Genomic DNA, 22,350 nt, shown 5'->3' with positions numbered 1-22,350 from the left:
AAAGAAGAGGGCCCTTATACAGAGGCAACTGGGTTGACTGGCAAGAAACAAAGACCAGGGGGTGTGATCTGGCCAAACAGAAGGTTATACAGAGTGCCAAGAAGAGCCAGAAAAAAGCGATCAGAGGATTGGAGAAGATGCCGTACACTGAAGGTGCTCCATCTGTTTAGCTTCTCCTAAGAACAGTGGAGGGATGACTTGGTTGCAGGGTCAAAATCCAAAATATCAAAGGGTTCTTGAATCAGGTGGAACTAAAACCAAAGCTACAAGTTAAAGCCCGACAAATTCAAACGGGAAATAAAGCCCTAATTCTTAACAGTCATGGGGAGTAGCCATTGGAACCAACTCCCAAGGGAAGGGGGGGATTCTCCATCCCTTGATGGCTTCCAGTGGTGCTCTGTCTGGAAGATGCTTTAGCCAAACGCAAGTTATTGGGCTTAATGCTCTGTGAAATTCAATGGCCTGCATTAAAGAGGAGGTCAGATTAGATGATCTAAAGGTCTCTTCGGGCCTATGGATCTATGCATTCCCCATCGTTTTCCTCCAGCTCATTGACAAAAATGTTGACCAGCCCTGGACAGCTTGAGCCCTGTAAATTCAACCTTCCACCCTTTTGGCCGATCATCTTCACGTTGACTTGTCTTTGCCTCGGGTCCTCTTCGTGTTGGGTTGTCTTGATTCTGGAGTTGATGTTGGGTGGTCTCTGTGTTGCGTCAGACTTCTGTCGGGTCGTTGCGTTGAGCGGTCTTTGCGGTGAGCGGTCTTTGTGCTGAGTGGTGGCTTGCCAAATGGAGTCAGCTGGTCTACTTGTGTGGTAGAATTCAGTTGTGATGCACTCTGTTAATTGTTTTTCTGGTCTTGTGTTAATGAGCTCACTCCAGGGAGACCATGGATGCAGATTTCTGGCTCTCTACCGTACAGAGTTTTTAAGGTCGATATGGTCCGAAAATGGTGCAATGCAATATCCCCAGGCGGGGACAATCCATCCTGATGGCCCCCAATTTCACATGCCGGGATCATGGCTAGGGGCAGATGGTTGGGTTGTATCCCAGTCCTATGCGGTTGGTCGTTGGGTGAGAGGCTTCGCTGATGAAAAAGAGCACGAACGATTTTTTTCCTCTTCTTAATTAACAAAATAATGAGCTGACACCGGAGGAAACCCTGCATACATTTCTGGCTTTCTACTGCGGGGAGTTTTTAAGTAGAAGGATTGAAAAATCGGTGGGCGGGCGACTTGATTTTTCTTGCCAATGATACCTGGTTCTTGATGGTGTCTTTGATGGTCTGGGGTTCAGGAAGCTGGGGTGCCAATCCCAGTTCTGCTACTGGCCTGTTGCGTGACCAGGGTCAAGTCCCCACCTCCCTGACTCAGTTTCCCATCCCACCTGCTGTCTGTTTAGACGGTGAGCTGGGAGGAGCCTGGGTTGTCTCTCACTCCTTGCAGAGCCGGGTACAATTGGGCTCCCCCGCCCCGGATCGTGAATCTAGACAGAGTGGTTGAAAGTGCCAATTAGAACTAGGGTGTAACCAGCAGGTGACTTGGGGGGCCATGGAGGGGCCATGGGGAAGGGGTATTTGTGGCTGTGGAGATGTTAGGGTGTTTTAGCATGAGGTGGTGGCAGGAAGCCCAGCATGGGGCACTGTGGGACGGGGCAGAGGGGGGCCATGGGGCAGAGGGGGCCCAGGAGGGGATGCAGAGTGGAGCAGAGGGGGGCCAGCAGGGGGCTCCATGGGGCAGAAGAGGGGCAGCAGGGGACACCGAGGGGTAGATGGAGGCCAGCAGTGAACACCAGGGGGCAGAGGGGGGCCGAAAGAGGATGCAGTGGGGCAGAGGGGGGCACCAAGGAACACTGTGGGGCAGAAAGGGGCCAGCAAGGAGCGCCGTGGAGAAGAAGGGGGCTGGAAGGGGGAGCCGTGGGGCAGAAAGAGGTCAGTAGGGTGCACTGTGGGGTAGAAAGGGGCTAGTAAGGGGCGTGACGGGGCAGAAAGGGGCTGGCAGGGGGCGCCATGGGGAAGAGGGGGATGATAGAGGGCGCTTTGGACATGAGGGGGCTGGCAAGGGGCGCCTTGGGGCAGGAGGGAGCATTGTGGGGCAGAAGGAGGCTGGCAGGGGGTGTGACAGGGCAGAAGGGGGCCAAGAGAGGATGCCATGGACCCGAGGGGGCCGGCAGGGGGCACCATGGGGCAGAAGGGGGCCCAGCAGGGCAGAGGGGGCCCGGCTGGAGGTGCGGCGGAACAGAAGGGGGCCCAGCAGGGGGCGCTGTGGGGCAGAAGAGGCCCAGCAAGGGCGCGGCGGGGCAGAGGGGCCCAGCAGGAGGTGCAGTGGGAGAGAGGGGGCGGGCAGGGGGCACCGTGGGGCAGAAAAGGGCCAGCAGGGGGCACGGCGGGGCAGAAGGGTCCAAGCAGGGGGCGTGGCAGGGCAGAGGGTCCCGGTAGGGGGCGCCGCGGGGCTGAAAGGGTCCAGCAGGGGGCACTGCAGGGCAGAGAGGCCTGGCAGGGGCGCCGTGGGGCAGAAGGGGGCTGATAGAGGATACCATGGACCCGAGGGGGCTGGTAGGGGACGCCTTGGGGCAGGGGTCTCAGCAGGGGATGCGGCGGGCCAGAGGGTCCCAGCAGGGGGCACCACAGGGCAGAAGGTCCCGGCAGGGGGCGCCGCGGGGCAGAGGGTCCCGGCAGGGGGCGCCGCAGGTCAGAGGGTCCGGGCAGGGGGCGCCGTGGGGCAGAGAGTCCCAGCAGGGGGCGCCGCAGGGCAGAGGGTCCCAGCAGGGGGGCGCCGCAGGGCAGAGGGTCCCAGCAGGGGGGCGCCGTGGGTCAGAGGGGCCCGGCAGGGGGGCTCATGCCATGCTTGTCGCCCCCCCAGAAATATCGCTACCAAGATGAGGACAGCCCGCCCCTGGAGCAGAGCCCGGCGCATCTCCCCAACCAGGTAAAGGCCCCCGAGCTCGTCCACGTCTCGGAGAAGAACTTGTCCCAGATCGAGAACGTCCACGGCTACGTGGCCCACTCCCACGTCTCCCCCATGAAGGTAGGACGGGGGGCGGGGGGCGCCCGGCCAGCACAGGGGGGCACCGCCCGGCCCCGCCCTGACCCCCAGTTCCTCCGCTGCCTGCGAGTGTGTCAGGGACGGGGCGGGGGAGCTGGCTCTGGGGGAGTGGGTGTCTCAGTGGGGCTGCGTGTGTCACTCTGGGTGGGTCTCAATGGGTCTGGGCAGGTCGCTGGGTGTGTCACTGGCTCTGGGTGTGTCACCGTGTGTGTGTCAATGGATCTGGGTGTGTCACTGTGTGTGTGTATGGACTGGTGGTCGCTGTATGTGTGAATGGCTCTGGGTGTGTTGCTGGGTGTGTGTAAGAGTGGATCTGGGGGGGTCTGAATGGCTCTGACTGTGTCACTGTGTGTGTGAGAGTGGATGTGGGTGTGTTGCTGTGTGTGTCAATGGATCTTTGTGTCACTCGGTGTGTGTGTGTGTGAGTGGATTTGTGTGTGTCAGTGGATCTGGCTTTGTGTGAGTGGGTCTGGGTGTGTCACTCTGTGTGCAGGTGTGTTGGGGGTGCTGGCTCTCTGGGAATGGGCATCAGTGGATCTGTCTGTGTCGCTGTGTGTGTGTGTGTGTGTCAGTGGATTTGTGTCTCACTCTGTGTGTGTGAGAGAGAGTGGATTTGTGTGTGTCAGTGGATCTGTTTGTGTCACTGTGTGTGTGTATCTGGGTGTGTGTCAGTAGATCTGGGTGTGTGTGAGAGTGGATCTATTTGTATCAATCAGTGTGTGTGTGTGTGTGTGAGGGTGTGTGTATCACTAGCTCTGTGTGTGTGTGTGTATGTTGGGGAATGTCACTGGCTTTCTGGGAGTGTGCGTGTTAGTGGATCTGGGTGTGTTGCTCTGTGTGTCAGTGTGTATGTGAGTGTATCTGTGTGTGAGAGAGAATGTGTCAGGGTGTGCATATCACTAGCTCTCTGTGAGTGTGTCAGTGGATTTGTGTGTGTGTTGCTGTGTGTGTGTCAGCTTGGGTCAGTGTGTGTCTGAGTGTATCAGTGTGCGTGTAAGAGAGAGATGGTGTGTCATGGTGTGCATATCACTAGCACCCTGTGAGTGTTTGTCAGTGTGTGTGTGTTGGCAGATCGGGGGGGTCAGAGTGTGTCTGAGTGTATCAGTGTGTGTGTGTGTCCAAGAGTGTGTGCATACCACTAGCTCTCTGAGAGTGTATGTTAATGGATCTATGTGTCAGTGTGTGTGTGTGAGAGTGTCAGTGTGTGTCCGGATATGCATTTGTCTCGGTGTGTGAGTGTGTCAGTGTGTATCTGTGTGTGTATGTGTAGGTGGGTGTGTAGGATGTGCCTGGGGTTGTGTTGGGGTTGTCAGTGTGTCTATCATAGGGGGTGTGTGTGTCAATGTATATCTTACTATATCTAAGTGTATGTGTCAACAGAGTGTGTCAGTGGGTGCGGCTGTCCATTTGTGAGTCCATGTCTGTAAGTTTCTCAATGTGTCAGTATGTGTGTGTCACATTGGCTCCTGTGTGTCAGTTTTAGCATGTCTGACTCTGCCTGTGTGTTTGTGTGTGACAGTCACTGAGTGTGTATTAGCAGATCCCTGTGTGTGTCTGTTTCAACATGAGTGTGTATCTTAGTGTGTGTGTGTATGTGTCAGAGGTGTGTCACGGTGTCACAGGCATTATGTGTATCTTAGTGTGTGTGTCAGTATGAATCTTAATGTGGGTGTTAGACAGTGTGTGGGTCAGTTGTGTATCTTAGTGTGTGTGTGTGTCAGAGGTGTGTCATAAGGATCTGGGTGTGTAGCTCTGTGAGTGTGTGACTGTGTATGTCAGTGTGAGTGTGTGAGTGTGTGTGTGTGTCTCAGGGTGTGTCAGCAAGTGCATGTTAGTGGCTGTGTCAGTGTGTAGCTCAGTGCATGTCGTTGCTTGTGTGTCAGTGGATCTCCGTGTGTGTCAGACCCAGTGTGTGTGGCCGTGTGTATCCCAGTGTGTGTATATTAGGGAATGTCTGTGTCACTCTGTGTCCGAGTGTATCACAGCGTTGGTGTCTGTGGGTGTATCTGAAGGTGCCAGTGTGTGTGTGTGTGTGTGTGTGTGTGCACATGTTTGTGGCACAGGAGAGATACGCAACTACCTGTGGGATTCTGCGCCACCGCGTGGCGCGTTGGGGAACGACAAGCGGTACCTCCCCGCTCGGAGAGAGAGATAGACCACCACCTCCGAGTGATAGAGGGGGAAACTGAGGCACCGATAGAACCACCAACCAACCGCGCTTTCCCACCAGTCCCCACTCCCCTCCCAGAGCCAGGGAGAGAACCCAGGAGTCCTGGGCTCCCAGCCCCCCTGCTCTGACCACAGCCCCCTTCCTTTCCCAGAGCGGGGAAGAACTGCAGAGTCTGTCTCCCAGCCCCACTGCTCTAACCTCACAGCCCCCATTCCTCCGAGCCAGGGGATGAACCCAGGATCCCGCTCCCAGCCCTGCTCTATACCAACCAGCCCCACTCCCCTCCCAGAAGCTGGGAGGGAGAACCAGGAGTACTGGCCCAGCCCGCACGCTCTGACCCCAGCGAAGGTTTTCAGTGGCTCTGAGGGCTTGAGCTGTGAGGTCATTACAGGTTCTCAGTAATTTTCCCAGGCAGCTCGAGGGTGTCAGACCCCGGTGGTCCGGGCTAAATTCCCCCGTTGGTTGAGACCATTCTGACGGGCTAAGCAACCCCACCCCCCGACCGCCGTGGCCGGCCATGGGAGACAGAAACTCTTCGCGTTCTGTCCCAAAAATTGCCTTGCTAGTGCTGTGTGCTGTCCGACTATGTGCTGCTCCCACCACGAGGTGGCTTGCATCTCTGCACCAGCTAGAGATCTATGAAATGTGCAGCTGGGGGCGGGGGCGGAGTAAGGGGCACGGCTAAGAAGCTGTGGGGGCAGAGGCTCACGGTCGGAGTGAGAGTGCACCAGGGGGTCACATGGGGGGGCGAGGCTGCATGGTCGGGAGTGAGGGGCACACGGCAGAGCTGGGGGGGTTGCGGTTCGGGATTGAGTGGCACACGGGGTGGCGCATATCGAGGGGCAGGGGGCTGCAGATCGGGAGTGAGGGGCACCGGCAAAGGTCGGGTGTGGGGTACACCAGGCGTGATTTCCCTTAGTCGGGGGGGAGGGAGGCTCTGGTGGGGCGGAGGGAGCTGCCTCCCCCTCCCCGGCTCGCGCAATCTCAACGCCGGATCGTGTCTCCGTCAGACGGCAGGGGGAAGATCCAGGCGCGATCCGCGGCTCGCTCCGGCCCCCGCTGCGGCGCAGTGATGGGGAAGCGGCCGCCGAGCGGGGGGGGAAGCCGGCGGCCGACGGGTCGGAGGGATATGAAAAATAAATGCCCCAACGCCACTTCGAGCCAGCGTCCCGGTCCGGCGGGGGAGCAGCGTGCGGATGGGAGTCTCCCTGCAGCCGTCGCGGGGGGGGACACCCCGGGGTGCGGGGGGGCCCGGCGGCTGGAGCGCTGGGGATTAGCCCCTCCCGCCTCGCGGGCTTTTGCCCTTACCCGTTTGGGGGCGGGGGCTGCAGTTGGGGGGAAGGGGACGGGGGGGTCCCCGCCCCCCCTCACTCTCCGCCGCACCGGGGCCATGTTCGTGTCGTCTGGTAGCGCCAAGAAGATGGGCCGGCGCTCCTGCGACAACGTCCGCGGTCCAGAAGACGGGGGCCGGGCCACGGTAACCGGGAGGCGGCAGGGGATGTGTGGGGGGAGCGAAGGGGGAGGGGTGAGTTGTGAGGGGAAAGCGGGAGGATGTTGGGGAGGGGGACCTTGGGGTGATGTGTGAGGGGAGGGGGAGGGAGTTGAGGGGAGGGGGACGGAGTGGGGATGGGTGAGGGGGGACGGGTGAATTGTGAGGGGAGGGGGAGGATGGGGGGGAGGGGACTGGGGGGCCAGGGGAAGGAGGATACTGTGCGGGGACTGGGAGTAATGGGGGGGGAATGGGAATGAGGGAGGGAGATGGGGCACGAGCGAGGTGGGGGGCTGGGGGCGGTCCGAGTTGGGGGCTGCGCTGCAGGCCCCGGGGGGCAGGGAAGAGGGAGAGCTGGAGGGGCCAGGGGCTGGAGGGGCGCAGGGGAGGAACTGGGGGGGGTGAGGGGGGTTGGGGAAGAGATGGGACCGGATAGGAGGCGTGGGCATAGAAGGGGGCATGGGGGGAGAAGGTTGGGGGGCTGAGGGGCTATGAGGGGAAGTGCGGGGTGGCGGTGGGATTTTTGGGGGGGCTGCAGTTCGGAGTGAGGGGCAACTGGCAGAGGGGGGGGGGCAGGGGCTGCGGTCGGAGTGACAGGCACCGGCGGGTGGGGGCAGGGGGCTGCGGGTGGGAGGTGCAGGACAAGAATGGAGCAGGGGCGGGAAAAAACAAAAAACATCAGTCATGATGTCATGGGGGATGAATCCCTGACCTACCACCCCTGGCTATGAATGGCAGCGGGGAGGGGCTCCAGATGTTGCACCCACCTGATATAGAGCCGGGGTTGGCAGGATGTTTGGGGGGGAAGGGGACGGGGTGGCGGCTGTAGTCTCGCGGCTGGGGGAGTGGCCCCGGATGCTGGGTTCAATGGCAGTGCTGCCACAAGGGGAGCTGCCCTCCTGCCCCTAGCGCTCCCCAGCTCCTGCCAAGCGCCCTAGCGCCACCTCGGCCAGCCTGCTGCGGAGGACCGACGCCCCCTGCTGAGCCCCCGTCCTCCTCCCTGCCCCAATGGCCCCTAGGCAGCCTGCACTCCTACCCCACAGCACCCCTACGCTGCCTGGGCCATGCCCACTGCCAGGGAGAGCACCCCCTGCCTGAGCCCCGTCCTCCTCCTGCCCCACAGCGCCCAAGCACCCGCCCCTCACCTGCCCCACAGTGCCCCTAGTGCCAGCCCGCCTGCCCCATCCCTGCCCCACAGCGCCCCCAGCGCCGCCCTGCGGGCAGGGGAGCTGGTCCCATCCAAAGACTGACACGCAGCCCTCAATTCCCCCCACGCGAGCCCTAGATAGTGCCCCTCGACCTCCAGCTGTCCCAGTTACTGATAAAGGGCCCTAATTTGGATTTGGCGCACGAAGGCCCAGGAGGGAGAGAGGGAAGGTGCCTGAGATGTGCCCACCTCTGGGTCGAGGTAGCTGGTACCAGGGACCCCTCGCCTTGCTGAGATGTGCCACTCTGGCGGGGCGGCCGGTTACCGCGGACCCCTCGCCGGCGACTGGAGAATGTTCCCACTCTGGGTCGAGGTACGCTGGTACCAGGGACCCCGCGCCGGCGCGAGATGTGCCAACTCTGGGGGGTAGCCGGTTTACTGGGACCCCGTGCACGCGTGAAATGTGCCCACCTCTGGGCGGGCGCTGTTACCCCAGGGACCCCCTCAGCCCGGCACTGAGAATGGTGCCACCTCCTGGGGCGGGTGTGGCCGGTTACCCAGGGACCCCTCGCCCGGCGCTGAGTTGCAGCCACACTTCTGGGGCGGGGCGGCCGGTATACCGCAGGGACCCTCGCGGCGCTTAATGCAGCCACCTCTCTGGGCGGGGGCGGCGGTTACCCAGGTGACACGCGGGGCGGCCGGTTACCCAGGGACCCCTCGCCTGGTGCTGAGATGCAGCCACCTCTGGGGCGGTGTGGCCAGTTACCCAGGGACCCCTCGCCCGGTGCTGAGATGCAGCCACCTCTGGGGCAGGCCGGCCGGTTACCCAGGGACCACTTGCCCGGCGCCGAGATGCGCCCACCTCTGGGTGGTGGTGAAATGTTGCTCTGGGTGTTTTCAGCTGCTCGGCCAGATGCAAGCCGGGCTCGGCTGGACTCAGAACAAGGCAGAGTCATTAGCGGCTCTGAATAATTGATAGGAAACCTCCGCTAGGCACATTTGAAATGTCCCTTCTCAGCTGGCGCAGCCTCCCCCGCTGGGGGATATGGAGGGGAGTAGGGCCTACTGGCTAGGGGGCTGGGAGCCAGGACTCCTGGGTTCTCTCCCTGGCTCTGGGAGGGGAGTGGGGACTGGTGGGGTCAGAGCAGAGGGGGCTGGGAGCCAGGACTCCTGGGTTCTCTCCCTGGCTCTGGGAGGGGAGTGGGGGCTGGTGGGTTAGAGCGGGGGCGGAGGGGCTGGGAGCCAGGACTCCTGGGTTCTCTCCCTGGCTCTGGGGGGATCAGGGCTCCATGTACTGCAGTGATGCCCCCAGTTGCCACGACAACTGTCTCCCCCTGCAGTACTTGGTCCCAGTTCCCTGGCATCGCCATGGTTACCGTTGCCGAGGCGGAGGAAGCTGGGAGAGTCGCTAGGGAGCCAGCCAAGGAAGGAAGAACCTGGCCAGTTCCCCCTCCCCCATCCCTGGGCCAAGATGCAGCCACCTCTGGGGTGGAGTGTTTCCCTTTACAGACTCATGCTGCCCCCCCCCGCAGCTCTGCCGGTGCCCCTCACTCCCAACCCGCAGCCCCCTGCCCCCCCCAGCCCTACCAGTGCCCCTCACTCCTGACCCACAGCCCCCTGTCCCCCCCAGCTCTGCCGGTGCCCCTCACTCCAGACCCGCAGCTCCCTGTTAGCCCAGCCCTGAGGACAAATGTGATACTGTTTCAGATTGAGGGGTCGCAGGTGTCGAGTTTGGGGGTTCACAGGGTCCTTTGGGGCTGTTGGTTTGGTGTGGGGGTATTTTGGGGGTGCTCCTGCTGTGTCGGTTCAGAGTGATGGTTTTGGGGGGTTCAGATGAATATTTGGGCTGAGTTTTTGCCGGGGGGGATATTCGCAGGGAAGGTCCCATGAATTTTGAGGGGTGCTGGTTCGGTGTCAGTTTTTGAGGTTCCCTCACTGTTTGGGGGGACAAAGCCTCAGGTGCTTTCGAGGCTGCTGTATCATTTGGGATGTGACATTTCCGAGGGTCCGAGGGAGCGCGATGGGTTGAATATTTGGGGGGGCTTGTCTCTTTTGGGGTCAGGGTGCAGCCTCCTGCTGTCAGTGCCCCCCCCCAGCCCTGCTGGTGCGCGGCTGCTTCTGGGACACAACATAAAGTCGGGGGGATCTTCTGCTTCCACCCCAAAAGTCACCAGGACTTGTCTGCCTGTTTTGGGGGGACTGGGGTTACTGGCTCGCTGGGATCCCAAGGCCAAGTGGGGATGCCTGGCGGGTGGGATACTTGGCTCCGGTCTGGGGGTGTCTCAGCCCCGGGGGGTGGGGGGCTGGTATCTTGGGGGGCTGGTGGCACCGCGGAGGAGCGGCTGAGATGCCTCCAGCTCACACTGGGGTCTCCTGCTTTTGCCTCCTTCTCTCCTGCAGGCGAATTCTCCGCCCGTCATCGTCAATACGGACACGCTGGANGGGGCGGGGCATCAGTCATGATGTCATGGGGGATGAATCCCTGACGTCACCACCCCTGGCTATGAATGGGGCAGCGGGGGAGGGGCTCCAGATGTGTGCACCCCCCTGAATTAGAGGCGGGGGTTGGGCAGGATGTTTGGGGGGGAGGGGAGGGGTGGCGGCTGTGTCTCTGCTGCTGGGGGGATCTGGCCCCGGATGCCTGGGTTCATGGCCAGGCTGCCACAAGGGGAGCTGCCCTCCCTGCCCCCTAGCGCCTCCCCAGCTCCCTGCCCCACAGCGCCCCCTAGCGCCACCCTGGGCCAGCCCTGCCTGCCGGAGGAGAGCGCCCCCTGCTGAGCCCCCCGTCCTCCTCCCTGCCCCACAGCGCCCCCTAGTGCCAGCCCCTGCCCCACTCCCTACCCCACAGCACCCCCTAGCGCTGCCCTGGGGCCAGCCCACTGCCAGGGGAGAGCACCCCCTGCTGAGCCCCCCGTCCTCCTCCCTGCCCCACAGCGCCAGCCCCCGCCCCTCACCCTGCCCCACAGTGCCCCCTAGTGCCAGCCCCTGCCCCACTCCCTGCCCCACAGCGCCCCCAGCGCCGCCCTGGGGCAGTGGGAGCTGGTCCCTCATCCAAGACCTGAACGCAGCCCTGCATCTCCCCCCACCGCAGCCCTAGATAGGTGCCCCTCCGGGACCCTCCAGCTGTCCCAGTTAGCTGATTAAAGGCCCTTAATTGTGATTTGCTGCACGAAGGCCCAGGAGGGAGAGAGGGAGAGGTGCTGAGATGTGCCCACCTCTGGGTCGAGGTAGCTGGTTACCCAGGGACCCCTCGCCTGGTGCTGAGATGTGCCCACCTCTGGGGCGGGGCGGCCGGTTACCCAGGGACCCCTCGCCCGGCGCTGAGATGTTCCCACCTCTGGGTCGAGGTAGCTGGTTACCCAGGGACCCCTCGCCCGGCGCTGAGATGTGCCCACCTCTGGGGTGGGGTAGCCGGTTACTGGGGACCCCTCGCCCAGCGCTGAAATGTGCCCACCTCTGGGGCGGGGCTGCTGGTTACCCAGGGACCCCTCGCCCGGCACTGAGATGTGCCCACCTCTGGGGAAGAGAGAAGGATGGCTCACAACTATGCCGCGCAAACAATTTTCCCTCAGTCACTTTGCAACACTCATGTGCTCAGGTGCTCATGGCATAGTCTTGCAAGCTCCTGGCTCTCCATGGCCGGCGCTCATTGCAAAACCCACTCTTGCACGTGGTCGCAAGCACTTGCGCACACAGCACACTCACAATGCGCTCCCAGGCCGCTTGGCCCCGAGTTGGTGGTGCCCGCTCCCCGCCGCAGCTGAATACCCTCGAGATGCGCTCCCCCGTTCCCCTGCACCAGGTGGAACGACATGCATCCTGTTTGATAGGAAACTGACGGACGGGCGGAGGTGAGCGCACAGCACCGGCGGTGGAGGCGCCTGAAGGAAGCCGGCCAGATTGCAGCCGGGCTCCGGCTGGACTCAGAACAAGGCAGATTCATTAGCGGCTGTCTGAATAATGATAGGAAACCTCCGCTAGGCACATTTGAAATGTCCCTTCTCAGCTGGCGCATGCCTCCCCGCTGGGGGATATGGAGGGGAGTAGGGCGCGTACTGGCTAGGGGGCTGGTATGCCAGGACTTCCTGGGTTCTCTCCGCTGGCTCTGGGAAGGGGAGTGGGGGCTGGTGTAGTGAGCGGGGGCGGAGCGGCTCGGGGCCAGGACTCCTGGGTGTCTCTCCCTGGCTCTCGGGGGATCGGGCTCCATGTACTGGCAGTGATGCCCCCAGTTGCCACGTACAACTGTCTTGCCCCCTGCAAGTACTTGCGGCCCAGTTCCCTGGCAGCGCCATGGTTACATTGCGAAGGCGGAGGAAGCTGAGAGAGTCGCGCTAGGGAGCCAGCCAAGGAAGGAAGAACCTGCCAGTTCGCCTCCCCCATCCCTGGGCGCAAGATGCAGCCACCTCTGGGGTGGAGGTGTTTCCCTTTAACCAACTCCATGCTGCCCCCCCGCGAGCTCTGCCGGTGCCCCCACTCCCAACGCCGCAGCCCCCTGCCCCCCAGCAGCCTACCAGGCCCTCACTCCTGACCACAGCCCCCCTAGTCCCCCCAGCTCTGCCGGTGCCCCTCACTTCCAGACCGAGCTCCCTGTTTAGCCAGCCCTGGGACAAACCTGTGATACTGTTTCAGTATTGAGGGTCCAGTGTCTGAGTGGTTTTTGTGGGGAGTCGGGTTTTGCGCATTCGGACGAGGCCAAGCCCGCGTACACGGGGTTCGCTTATCTGGGTGGAGGTGCGTTTGGGGCAACTCAGGGGCTTATGCCATCACGATGCCTCCGTAGGCTCTATTAGGTAATAGCACGGCGGGTGGGGGGTAATCTGCTAAACTTCTTAGTCCCATCCTTTTGTAGATCGATAGCGGTTGTCGGGTTCAAGCTTTGGGGTGTGTTGGATGTGGGAGTATTTGGGGTGCTCCTGCTGTTGTCGGTTCAGAAGTGATGGTTTTGGAGGGGTTCAGATGCATTAGTATTGGGCTGAGTTTTTTGCCGGGGGGGATATTCGCAGGGAAGGTCCCATGAATTTTGAGGGGTGATCGGTTCGTTGTCAGTTTTGAGGTTCCCTGTCACGGTTTGGGGGGACCCAAAGGCTTCAGGTGCTTTCGAGGCTGCTGTATCATTTGGATGATTGTGACATTTCCGAGGGTCCGAGCGGACCGGCGATGGGTTGAATATTTGGGGCGGCTTGTCTCTTTTGGGGTCAGGGGTTGCAGCCTCCTGCTGTCAGTGCCCGCCCCCCAGCCCTGCTGGTGCGCGGCTTCTTCTGGGACACAACATAAAGTCGGGGTGATCTTCTGCTCTCCACCCCACAAGGTCACCAGGACTTGTCTGCCTGTTTTGGGGGGACTTGGGTTACTGGCTCGCTGGGATCCCGAAGGCCAAGTGGGAGATGCCTGGCTGGTGGGATACTTGGCCTCCGGTCTGGGGATGTCTCAAGCCCCGGGGGGTGGGGGGCTGGTATCTTGGGGGCTGTGTGCACCGCGGAGGAAGCGGTGAGATTGCCCTCCAGCTCACCACTGGGGTCTCCTGCTTTTGCCTCTCTTCCTCTCATGCAGGCGAATTCTCCAGCCCGTCAATCGTCAATACGGACACGCTGGAGCGCGCAGCCCTATGTGAGTAGCAAAGTAGGGGGATAATCGGGGGGTTGGGAGGTGGAGGGCCTTCGTTTCTGAGGCCAGTTCAGCTTCCTCCTAGATGCACATCACATCTCTGGGAACCATCCCCCCCCACCCCAAAAGCCCCCCGCAAATCTTCCCTCTCCCAAATGCCCCCCCCAGATTCCCACCAAACTCACCCCTGATGTGTTCCCGAGGACCCTTCCCTCCAAACTCCACCAGCCTTCAAACCGTCCCCCCAAACTCGACCCCTGATGTGTTTCCCCCCAAATCTTCCCCGCCAAACTCCCCAGACCCCAACCTTCCCCAAACTCTCCCTGCTGTGCCCCCCAACCCCCCCAATTCTTCTCCCAACCATTGCAACCCTTGATATGTTCCCCCCAATACTTTCCCCCAAACTCCCGCCAGCCCAACCTTAATTCCCCCCAACTCACCCCTGACTGATGCCCCCAACACACCCGCTGAGGTGTTCCCTCCAAACCTTCGCCCCCAAACTCCCACCAGGCCCAACCGTTCCCCCAAACTTCACCCCTGATGTGACCCCCCTAAATCTTTCCCCCAATACTCACCCTGATGTGTTCCCCACTGACCTGGCCCCCCAAACTCCGGCCCAGCCTCCAACCTTTCCCCCAACTCCACCCCTGGATGTTGTTCCCCCCCAAATTTCCCCCCAATCCCCCAGTCCCCAGCCTTCCCCCCAAACTCACCCCTTATGTGAGCGCCCTGATCCTTCCCCCAAACTCCCTGTCCAGCACTCCAACCTTTCCCCCAACTCACCCCTGATGTTGTTCCCCACCCCAAATTTCCCCCCAAAACTCCCCCGTCCCCAGCCTTCCCCCCAAACTCACCCCTGATGTGACCCCCCCAGAACACATCCCTGAGTGTTCCCCCAAACCTTCTGCCCCCAAACTCCCCCTCAGCCCCCACCTTCCCCCAAACTTCACCCCTGAATCTGACGCCCCCAAAAACCTTTCCCCTCAGCCCCAACCTTCCCCCCATTCTCAATCTCTGCCCCCCTCATCTAATTTCTGTTTTGATAGGAGCTCCAGTCTATAGTTCTTACCTGTTTCCCAGGTTGGGGGGGCACGCATGGGGTGGTGTAGGGGGAAGATCCCCCCCATGGGATTGGGGGGGGTGCAAGGGGGGTCTTGTGTGATACAGGCAAATAGATCTTTGCGGGTTTTCTTCTTTCTCTTCTTTCTATTAACTCATTCCTTTGTCCTTCGTTCTGCCTGGTGCGGGGGCCCAATCTCTCAGCCCCCTCCTGTTCTTGTCTAGTTGTGAGACGGGACGGTAGGTGGAAGATGGAGTACGAAGAAATTCAACGTTAGATACGGAGTGAGACTCTGCGTTCCTGTCCCTTCTTGGGGGTGAAAATTTCAGTCGTAACGGACTCCCAGAGGCAAGACGCCTCTGCCCCCCCAGCCTCGGACCGGTGCCCCCTCACTCCAACCGAAGCCCTGCCCACCCCAGCTCTGCCGTGCCCCTGCATCCGACCAGGGCCCCGTGGGCGCGGCGCCGGGTGGTGCGGGCGCTGGGCGGCGGGTGCCGGGTCGTGGGGAAACCGGCAGCCGGGCAGGGCCTGCCGGGGTCCGGGAATGAGGGGCAGCGAGTGGGGAGCCGGGGGCGCGGCAGGAGGAGGGGGGACATGGCAGAGCTGGGGGGCAGGGGCTGCGGGTCGGCGTGAGGGGGCACCGGCCAGAGCTGGGGTGGGCAGGGCCGCAGTCGCGGTTGCCGCAGCGAGCTGAGCCAGGGCCCGTCGACACCTCCTGACCCGAGCCCCCTGCTCCCCCCCGAGCAGCGCGCGAGGCTTTGGCGCGGGCCGCACGCGCACGACCCTCTGCCAGCTGGCTGCGTCCCCTAGCGCTGCGGATCCTCACGCCTTACCCGCAGACCCCCGCCACACGCCAGCTTGCGGTGGCCCCACAGTCCGAACAGCAGCGCAAGCATCTCACCTGCTAACCCAGCTGATGCCCTCCGCACAGCGTCCTACGCTGCTGACCCTCTCACCCCCGACCGAGCTTCCGGGTAGAAGACGCCTGACCAGGTGGTGTCGGAGGAGTAGTCTCTCGGCAGCGTCACCCTCGCAGCTGGCGGAGTAATCGCAGCAGGCCACGAGGGGACAGGTCAACTCCAGACATTGGGGAAGGACCAGAATATAATCACGAAAAATCCACGCCAAGATGGTGGGCACGCTTGACTTCAGGAGAGCCAGCCCTCAGCTTCACCCCCACGGGCACTGGGCGTAGGGCGAGGGGGGGTCTAGAGAGGGGCTGGTGGGAGAGCGCGAGGAGGGTGGCGGGGGCCGAAGTCGAGCTGACTGGTGTAAGATAGCAAAGCGATTTGTGAAATATAGACTGGCCTGAGCTCTATCGAGAGGTAAGCAGAGGAATTTGGTAAGAGCGGAGGGACCAGCCTAGGCATGAGAATGTGCAGCAGGCGGAGGAGTGTGTGGGGCCGGGGAACGACATCTTGGGCGGTAGAGTCGATGCGTCTGGGCACGAGTTTGGCCAGGAACTTGGACTAACCGCGTACGTGCGAGAGACTGAGCGCCTGTGCAGAAAGCGCGTACTGGGCATAAGCATACACTAAGGCGCTGCCGCGTGGTTGTGCGAGGACGTCCAGATGAGGCGGGTGCCAGAACGGTCTGGCTGTCATGGGTGCACAGAGAGCGATGATAGCAAATCACTCCTCGGCACTCACGCGTGCGAACGAGGTGTGCTAAAGCGGTCTTTGCATTGTGCATCTAAGTGACTGCTACATGCGAGCGTATTGCAAAACATTCACAGTGTGCGTGCGATTATAACTACCAGGTACGCGATAGGTGCGTGGGGCACAATGACATCATGGACGTATGCGATGCGAGACTTATACAGCAGCAAGCCTGCACACAGATGTTATTGCAAGAGGCGCACGCGGAGTAGCACTGTGGCGACAAGTCCAGCTCGACCTGCACACTCTCGACACGATCTTGTCAATCTCGAGCAAGCTTGAGGTGCATATCTGTCAATCCAGACGCTCGAGTTGCATAGTGCAGCATCAGTGGGACTCATGGGAGCAGCTCACAGAGCACAGACACAACCATCATTGTCACGTTGGGCATGTAAGACAGAAATCCTCTGCGGGGACGTGTGCGACATCCTCACCACTCATTCGACTACGAAAGGTGTTAGCTGCAGTAAATGAGAGCACGCGTGCACTAGTATGGGGAGCTTGGCGATGAGTCATACTAGCATCGGAGTGACAACTCTACGTACAATGCTGGGTTGCAGCGAGAGTCGTATCAATTGCAGAAGCTCTATCCAATTGGTGCGAGCAGAATTGTCCCTGCACCAGCTACCTGTGTGTGCACGAGCTTGATGATACATCTGTTGGCTCGGTGCAAACACATCACACTGACTCAATCGACTGCCTTGGAGAAATGTACAATCACTTCTACTATACAATTGGGGCAGTAACCGCAATGCCCGTGATCTATCTGAGAGTAAGGTTTCGTGCTAGGGTGGCAGCTCGCAGCTTACACAAGGGGCGCCTCGTTGCAATGTGCCACAATCACTCTTGCACATACTCGGGCCGGCACACACTGCCTACTTTCCCTGTCCTTCACAAACTGGCTGATACCGAGGCTCTCCTAGGTGCTTCCTTGCACAATCACTCTCGCAGTAGGCTCACCATTCAGGGTGTTCACAAGGGGTATATCTCGGGGATTGCCAGTTTGGGTGGCGAGGGTGGAGCATTCAGTGCGACAACCGTCTTATTTGCGGAAGAGAGTCACGAGCTGCCGTCTAACGAGCATGAGTGTGCCACAGCTCAGGGCCACTTACGCAGCACTTCAGTGCGGCAGGTGCTGATGGGCGATATTCCTGCAGCGGCGTCGGTAAAGGATACTCTCGCCATTTCGGCCCGTCGCATCATGGAGGCGCGCACTCTTGGCAGCGTGAGTGTCGCACCACGGGCGCAAGTTAGCACCGCGAGCGCACTCACCGAGAGCGCTCCTGGCGACAGCACTGGTGGGCCCTAGTTGTTTGCCGTGACCCGCGCCCGCGCGAATGAATACCTCGGAGTATGGCTCCCTCCCCGTTCCCCTGCACCAGGTGGAACGACATGTCATCCTGTTTGTGGTGAACTGACGTGAGGGCGGAGAGTGAGCGCACACCACTGGGGTTGTAGCGGCGCAGTTGGAATCTTGATACACGTAGCGCCGGACGACTCCGCGTCCACGTCACGCAGCGAACGACCCTAGCCTACCGAGAAGGTCATGGCAAGTGAACGCCTCATCACGGACGCCCAAAGGTCAGACGACGTCGGCACCTGGTCAAATAGCCCTCCGGATCACGCCATTGGCGGGGATACACGCGTGTGAAATCGCGGATAGACTCACGGCGGCGCTCTCCGAAGCCGCAAGCGAGCACGCAAGAGAACCACCTGCAAGCTCCTTGGATAGAGAAACTGGCGCTCCATCGTCCGCCTCTACGTCATGCGGCGTAAGGCCCTAGCCGAGAAGGTCATGGAGGTGAAGCTCATCAAGGGGCCCAAAGGTCAGAGACGCCCCCTGGATAGCCCCCCGGAATCACCCCATGGCTTGGGATACCCTGGATAGCCCCCCAAGCTCCTTGGAAAGAGACCCTCCCCCATGACTGAGGATGTCCCTGTGCACCCCTATCTTCCCTTGGAGAGACCCTGAGAACTTGGGGGTCACATCCACCCCCACAGCCTCCCTCCTGCTTCCATCCAATGGGGCCTCCTGAGAGAACACCCTAGATCCCCCCCAGATCCAGGGACTCATTGTCCATCCCCCTGCTCCCCCGCTAAGGAACCCCTGAAGAGAACCCCTCAGTACCCCCTGGTCCCCTCCCCACTGAGAGACACCCCCCCCCACCAGATAATCCCCATACTGGAGAGAGCCCCTTGCACCCAGCACACCCCAAAGCCAGGGGTCCCCCTGAAACTCCCTCCACATCACCACTAGCCCCCCCCATACAGTCTCTGCTCCCCCGACAATACCCTGCCCCCTTCTCCTAGGAGATCCCCCTCTCAAGGATTCCCCTCTCTAGGGCAGAGGTCCCCCCCTTTCTCTCCCGGGATCCCCCTGAACCCCATCATCTCCCCATCTTTCCCAGAGGGGGAACCCCCCCCGGATCTCCCCCCATCCCTTTTCCTCTGACTCTCCCCAGATCTGTCTGCCCCCCTCCCCCCAAATCTCCCCCTCTGAATCGCTCTCCCCTCCCCACCCCCGCTCAGGTCTGGGGTTCAGCATCGCGGGGGGCGTCGGGAACCAGCACATCCCGGGGGACAACAGCATCTACGTTACCAAGATCATCGAGGGGGGGGCTGCCCACAAGGACGGGCGCCTCCAGATCGGGGACAAGATCCTGGCGGTGAGTCATTCCCCCTCAGGGCCACACCCAGCTAGGCAGGGGTTAACCGAGCCCCGGGGGGGAGGGGCCTGAGTGGAGGGAGGGGCTTAGCAGGGTGGGAGGGGGTTAGCGGAGAGAGGGGGCTTTGTTGAAGGGGAGGCGCCTAAATGAGCAGGAAAGCTGAGTGGGAGGGGCTTAGCAGAGTGGAGGGAATTTGGGAGGGGCTTAGTAGAGGGGGAGGAGCCTATGTCCCGGGAAAGCTGAGTGGGAGGTGCTAAGATGAGAGGATGAGCTAAGTGGGAGGGGCTTGGCAGAGTGGAAAGAGTTAGGGGAGGGGTCTAATTGAGGGGAGGGGCTTAGTTGAGGGGGAGGAGCCTATGCAGGGGGGATGCTGAGCTGGGTAGGGGGTGTCCCCAGGGTAGGACTTTTCTACAGGACTCGCTGTCGCTGGATATGACCATGGGTCTGAGCCGGGGCAGGCGGCAGGTGGGATACTGGGGGGGAGATGGGCCCATGGGTCTGACCCTGGTTTGTCCCTGGTCCCCCCCCACTGCAGGTGAACAACGTCAGCCTGGAGGACGTGATGCACGAGGATGCCGTGGCCGCGCTGAAGAACACGTACGACGTCGTCTACCTGAAGGTGGCGAAACCCACCAACGTGTACCTCAACGACTCCTACGCCCCACCCGACATCACCACCTGTGAGAACTGCCGGGGGGCAGGGAGCGGGGCGGGGGGCTCAGCAGGGGGCGCTCTCCCCTGGCAGGCAGGGCTGGCCCCAGGGCAGGGCTGGGGGGCGCTGGGGGGCAGGGAGCGGGGCGGGGAGCTCAGCAGGGGTCACTCTCCGCTGGCAGACAGGGCTGGCCCCAGAGCAGCGCTAGGGAGCACTGTGGGGCGGGAGCGGGGCAAGGAGCTCAGCAGGGGGCCCTCTACCCTGGCAGGCAAGGCTGGCCCCAGGGCACTAGGGGGCGCTGTGGGGCAGGGAGGCCAGCAGGGGGTGCTTTCCCATGGCAGGCAGGGCTGGCCCCAGGGCGCTAGGGGGCGATGTGGGGCAGGGACACAGCAGGGGGCACTCTCCCCTGGCAGGCAGGGCTGGCCCCAGGGCACTAGGGGGTGCTGTGGGGCAGGGAGGGGGCAGCAGGGGGTGCTTTCCCATGGCAGGCAGGGCTGACCCCAGGGCAGCGCTAGGGGGCGCTGTGGGGCAGGAAGAGGGGAAGGAGAAGCAGGGGGCGCTCTCCCTTGGCAGGCAGGGCTGGCCCCAGGGCACTAGGGGGTGCTGTGGGGCAGGGAGGCCAGCAGGGGGTGCTTTCCCATGGCAGGCAGGGCTGGCAGTGAGGGAGCAATGATGATGGACAGGGCGGGCATCAGTCATGATGTCATGCGGGGATGAATCCCTGATCATCGTCACCACCCCTGTGCTATGGAGATGCGCACGGGGAGGGCTCCAGTGTGTGCACCCCCTGAATTGAGAGCGGGTGGGAGGATGTTTGGGGGGAGGGAGGGGTGGCGGTGTGTCTCTGCTGCGGGGATTGGCCCCGGACCTGGGTTCAGGCCAGGCGGCACAAGCGGGAGCTCCCTCCCTGCCCCCTAGCGCCTCCCCGTCCCTGCCCCACAGCGCCCCTAGCGGCACCCTGGGCCAGCCCTGCTGCACCGAGGAGAGGCGACCCCTGCTGAGCCCCCCGTCTCCTCCTGCCCCACAGCGCCGCCCTTTGCCAGCCCCTGCCCAATGCCCTACCCCACAGCAACCCCCTTAGCCGCTGCCTGGCAGCCCACTGCCAGGGAGAGCACCCCCATGCTGAGCCCCGTCCTCTCCCTGCCCCACGCGCCAGCCCCCGCCCCTCACCTGCCCCACAGTGCCCCCTAGTGCCGCCCGCGCCCACTCCCTGCCCCCACAGCGCCCCAGCGCCGCCCTGGTGCAGTGGAGCTGGTCCCATATCCAAGACTGAACGCAGCCCTGCGATCTCCCCGCCACGCAGCCCTAGATAGGTGCCCTCCGGGACCTCAGCTGTCCAGTTAGTGATTAGGCCTTAATGTGATTTGCTGCACGAAGGCCCGAGGGAGGGGAGAGGAGTGCTTGAGATGTGCCCCACCCTCTGGTCCGAGGTAGGGTACCCGGGACCTCGCTGGTGTAGTGCTGAATGTGCCCACCTCTGGCGGCAGCAGACCCGCGTTACCCAGGGACCCTCGCCCGATGCGCTTGAATGTTCCCACCTCTGAGGTCGATGTAGCTTTGGTTACCAGGACCCCTCGCCCGCGTGAGATGTTGCCACTCTGGGTGGTAAGCCTTACTGGGGACCCCACGCCCACGCTGAAAATGTGCCCACCTCTGGGGCGGGGCTGCTGAGTTACCCAGGACCCCTCGCCCGGACTGAGATGTGCCACCTCTGGGGCGGCGGTGGCCGGTTACCCAGGACCCCTCGCCCGCGCTGAGTTGCAGCCACACTTCTGGGGCGGGGCGGCCGGTATACCCAGGACCCTCGCGGCGCGGATGCAGCCACCTCTGGGCGGGGGCGCGGTTACCCAGGGACCCCTCGCCTGGTGCTGAGATGCAGCCACCTCTGTGGCGGCTTTGGCAGTTACCAGGGACCCCCTCGCCGGTGCTGAGATGCACACCTGGTGGGGAGGCGGACCGTTTACCAGGACCACTTGCCGCGCCCGAGTGCGCCCACCCTCTGGGGGTGGTGAAATGTTGCTCGGTTGGGGGTTTTCAGGCTGCTTCGCCAGATGCAGCCGGGCTCCGGCTGGACTCAGAACAGGCAGATTCCTAGCGGCTGTCTGAATAATGATAGGAAACCTCCGCTACACATTTGAAATGTCCCTTCTCAGCTGGCGCAGCCTCCCCGCTGGGGGATATGGAGGGGAGTAGGTACTGGCTAGGGGGCTGGGGCCAGGCTCCTGGGTCTCTCCGCTGCTCTGGAAGGGGAGTGGGGCTGGTGTAGGAGCGGGGCGGAGCGGCTGGGGCCAGGCTCCTGGGTTCCTCCCTGCTCTGGGGGATCGGGCTCCATGTACTGCAGTGTGCCCCCAGTTGCCACGACAACTGTCTTGCCCCCTGCAGTACTTGCGGCCCATTCCTGCAGCGCCATGGTTACATTGCGAGGCGGAGGAAGCTGAGAGAGTCGCGTAGGGAGCCAGCCAAGGAAGGAGACCTGCCAGTTCCCTCCCCCATCCCTGGGCAAGATGCAGCACCTCTGGGTGGAGGTGTTTCCCTTTACAACTCCAGCTGCCCCCCCGCAGCTCTGCGTGCCCCCACTCCCAACGCCGCAGCCCCCTGCCCCCCAGCGCCTACCAGGCCCTCACTCCTGACCACAGCCCCCTAGTCCCCCCAGCTCTGCCGGTGCCCCTCACTTCCAGACCGAGCTCCCTGTTTAGCCAGCCCTGGGACAAACCTGTGATACTGTTTCAGTATTGAGGGTCGCAGTGTCTGAGTGGTTTTTGTGGGGAGTCGGGTTTTGCGCATTCGGACGAGGCCAAGCCCGCGTACACGGGGTTCGCTTATCTGGGTGGAGGTGCGTTTGGGGCAACTCAGGGGCTTAT

General features: G+C 62.1%; 1 protein-coding gene across 1 annotated transcript in view; it reads left to right on the top strand.

The window, feature by feature from the left end:
* The first annotated feature begins 2,836 nt into the window (after nt 1-2,836).
* Nucleotides 2,837-22,350, top strand: part of DLG4 (discs large MAGUK scaffold protein 4) — a 56,286-nt gene continuing 36,772 nt past the window's right edge. Inside the window, exons 1-7 of the mRNA XM_075071335.1 lie at nt 2,837-3,025; nt 10,250-10,305; nt 13,400-13,456; nt 17,126-17,396; nt 17,904-17,997; nt 18,701-18,837; nt 19,373-19,517. Coding sequence (XP_074927436.1) covers nt 2,837-3,025; nt 10,250-10,305; nt 13,400-13,456; nt 17,126-17,396; nt 17,904-17,997; nt 18,701-18,837; nt 19,373-19,517 — 949 coding nt within the window. The remainder of the gene's footprint in view (nt 3,026-10,249; nt 10,306-13,399; nt 13,457-17,125; nt 17,397-17,903; nt 17,998-18,700; nt 18,838-19,372; nt 19,518-22,350) is intronic.

Source organism: Chelonoidis abingdonii, chromosome 11 (genome assembly GCF_003597395.2).
Source record: "Chelonoidis abingdonii isolate Lonesome George chromosome 11, CheloAbing_2.0, whole genome shotgun sequence".
In the NCBI taxonomy this organism is placed as follows: domain Eukaryota; kingdom Metazoa; phylum Chordata; order Testudines; family Testudinidae; genus Chelonoidis; species Chelonoidis abingdonii.
Note: the sequence above shows the minus strand (reverse complement) of the source record. Positions and strands in the feature narration are given on the sequence as shown.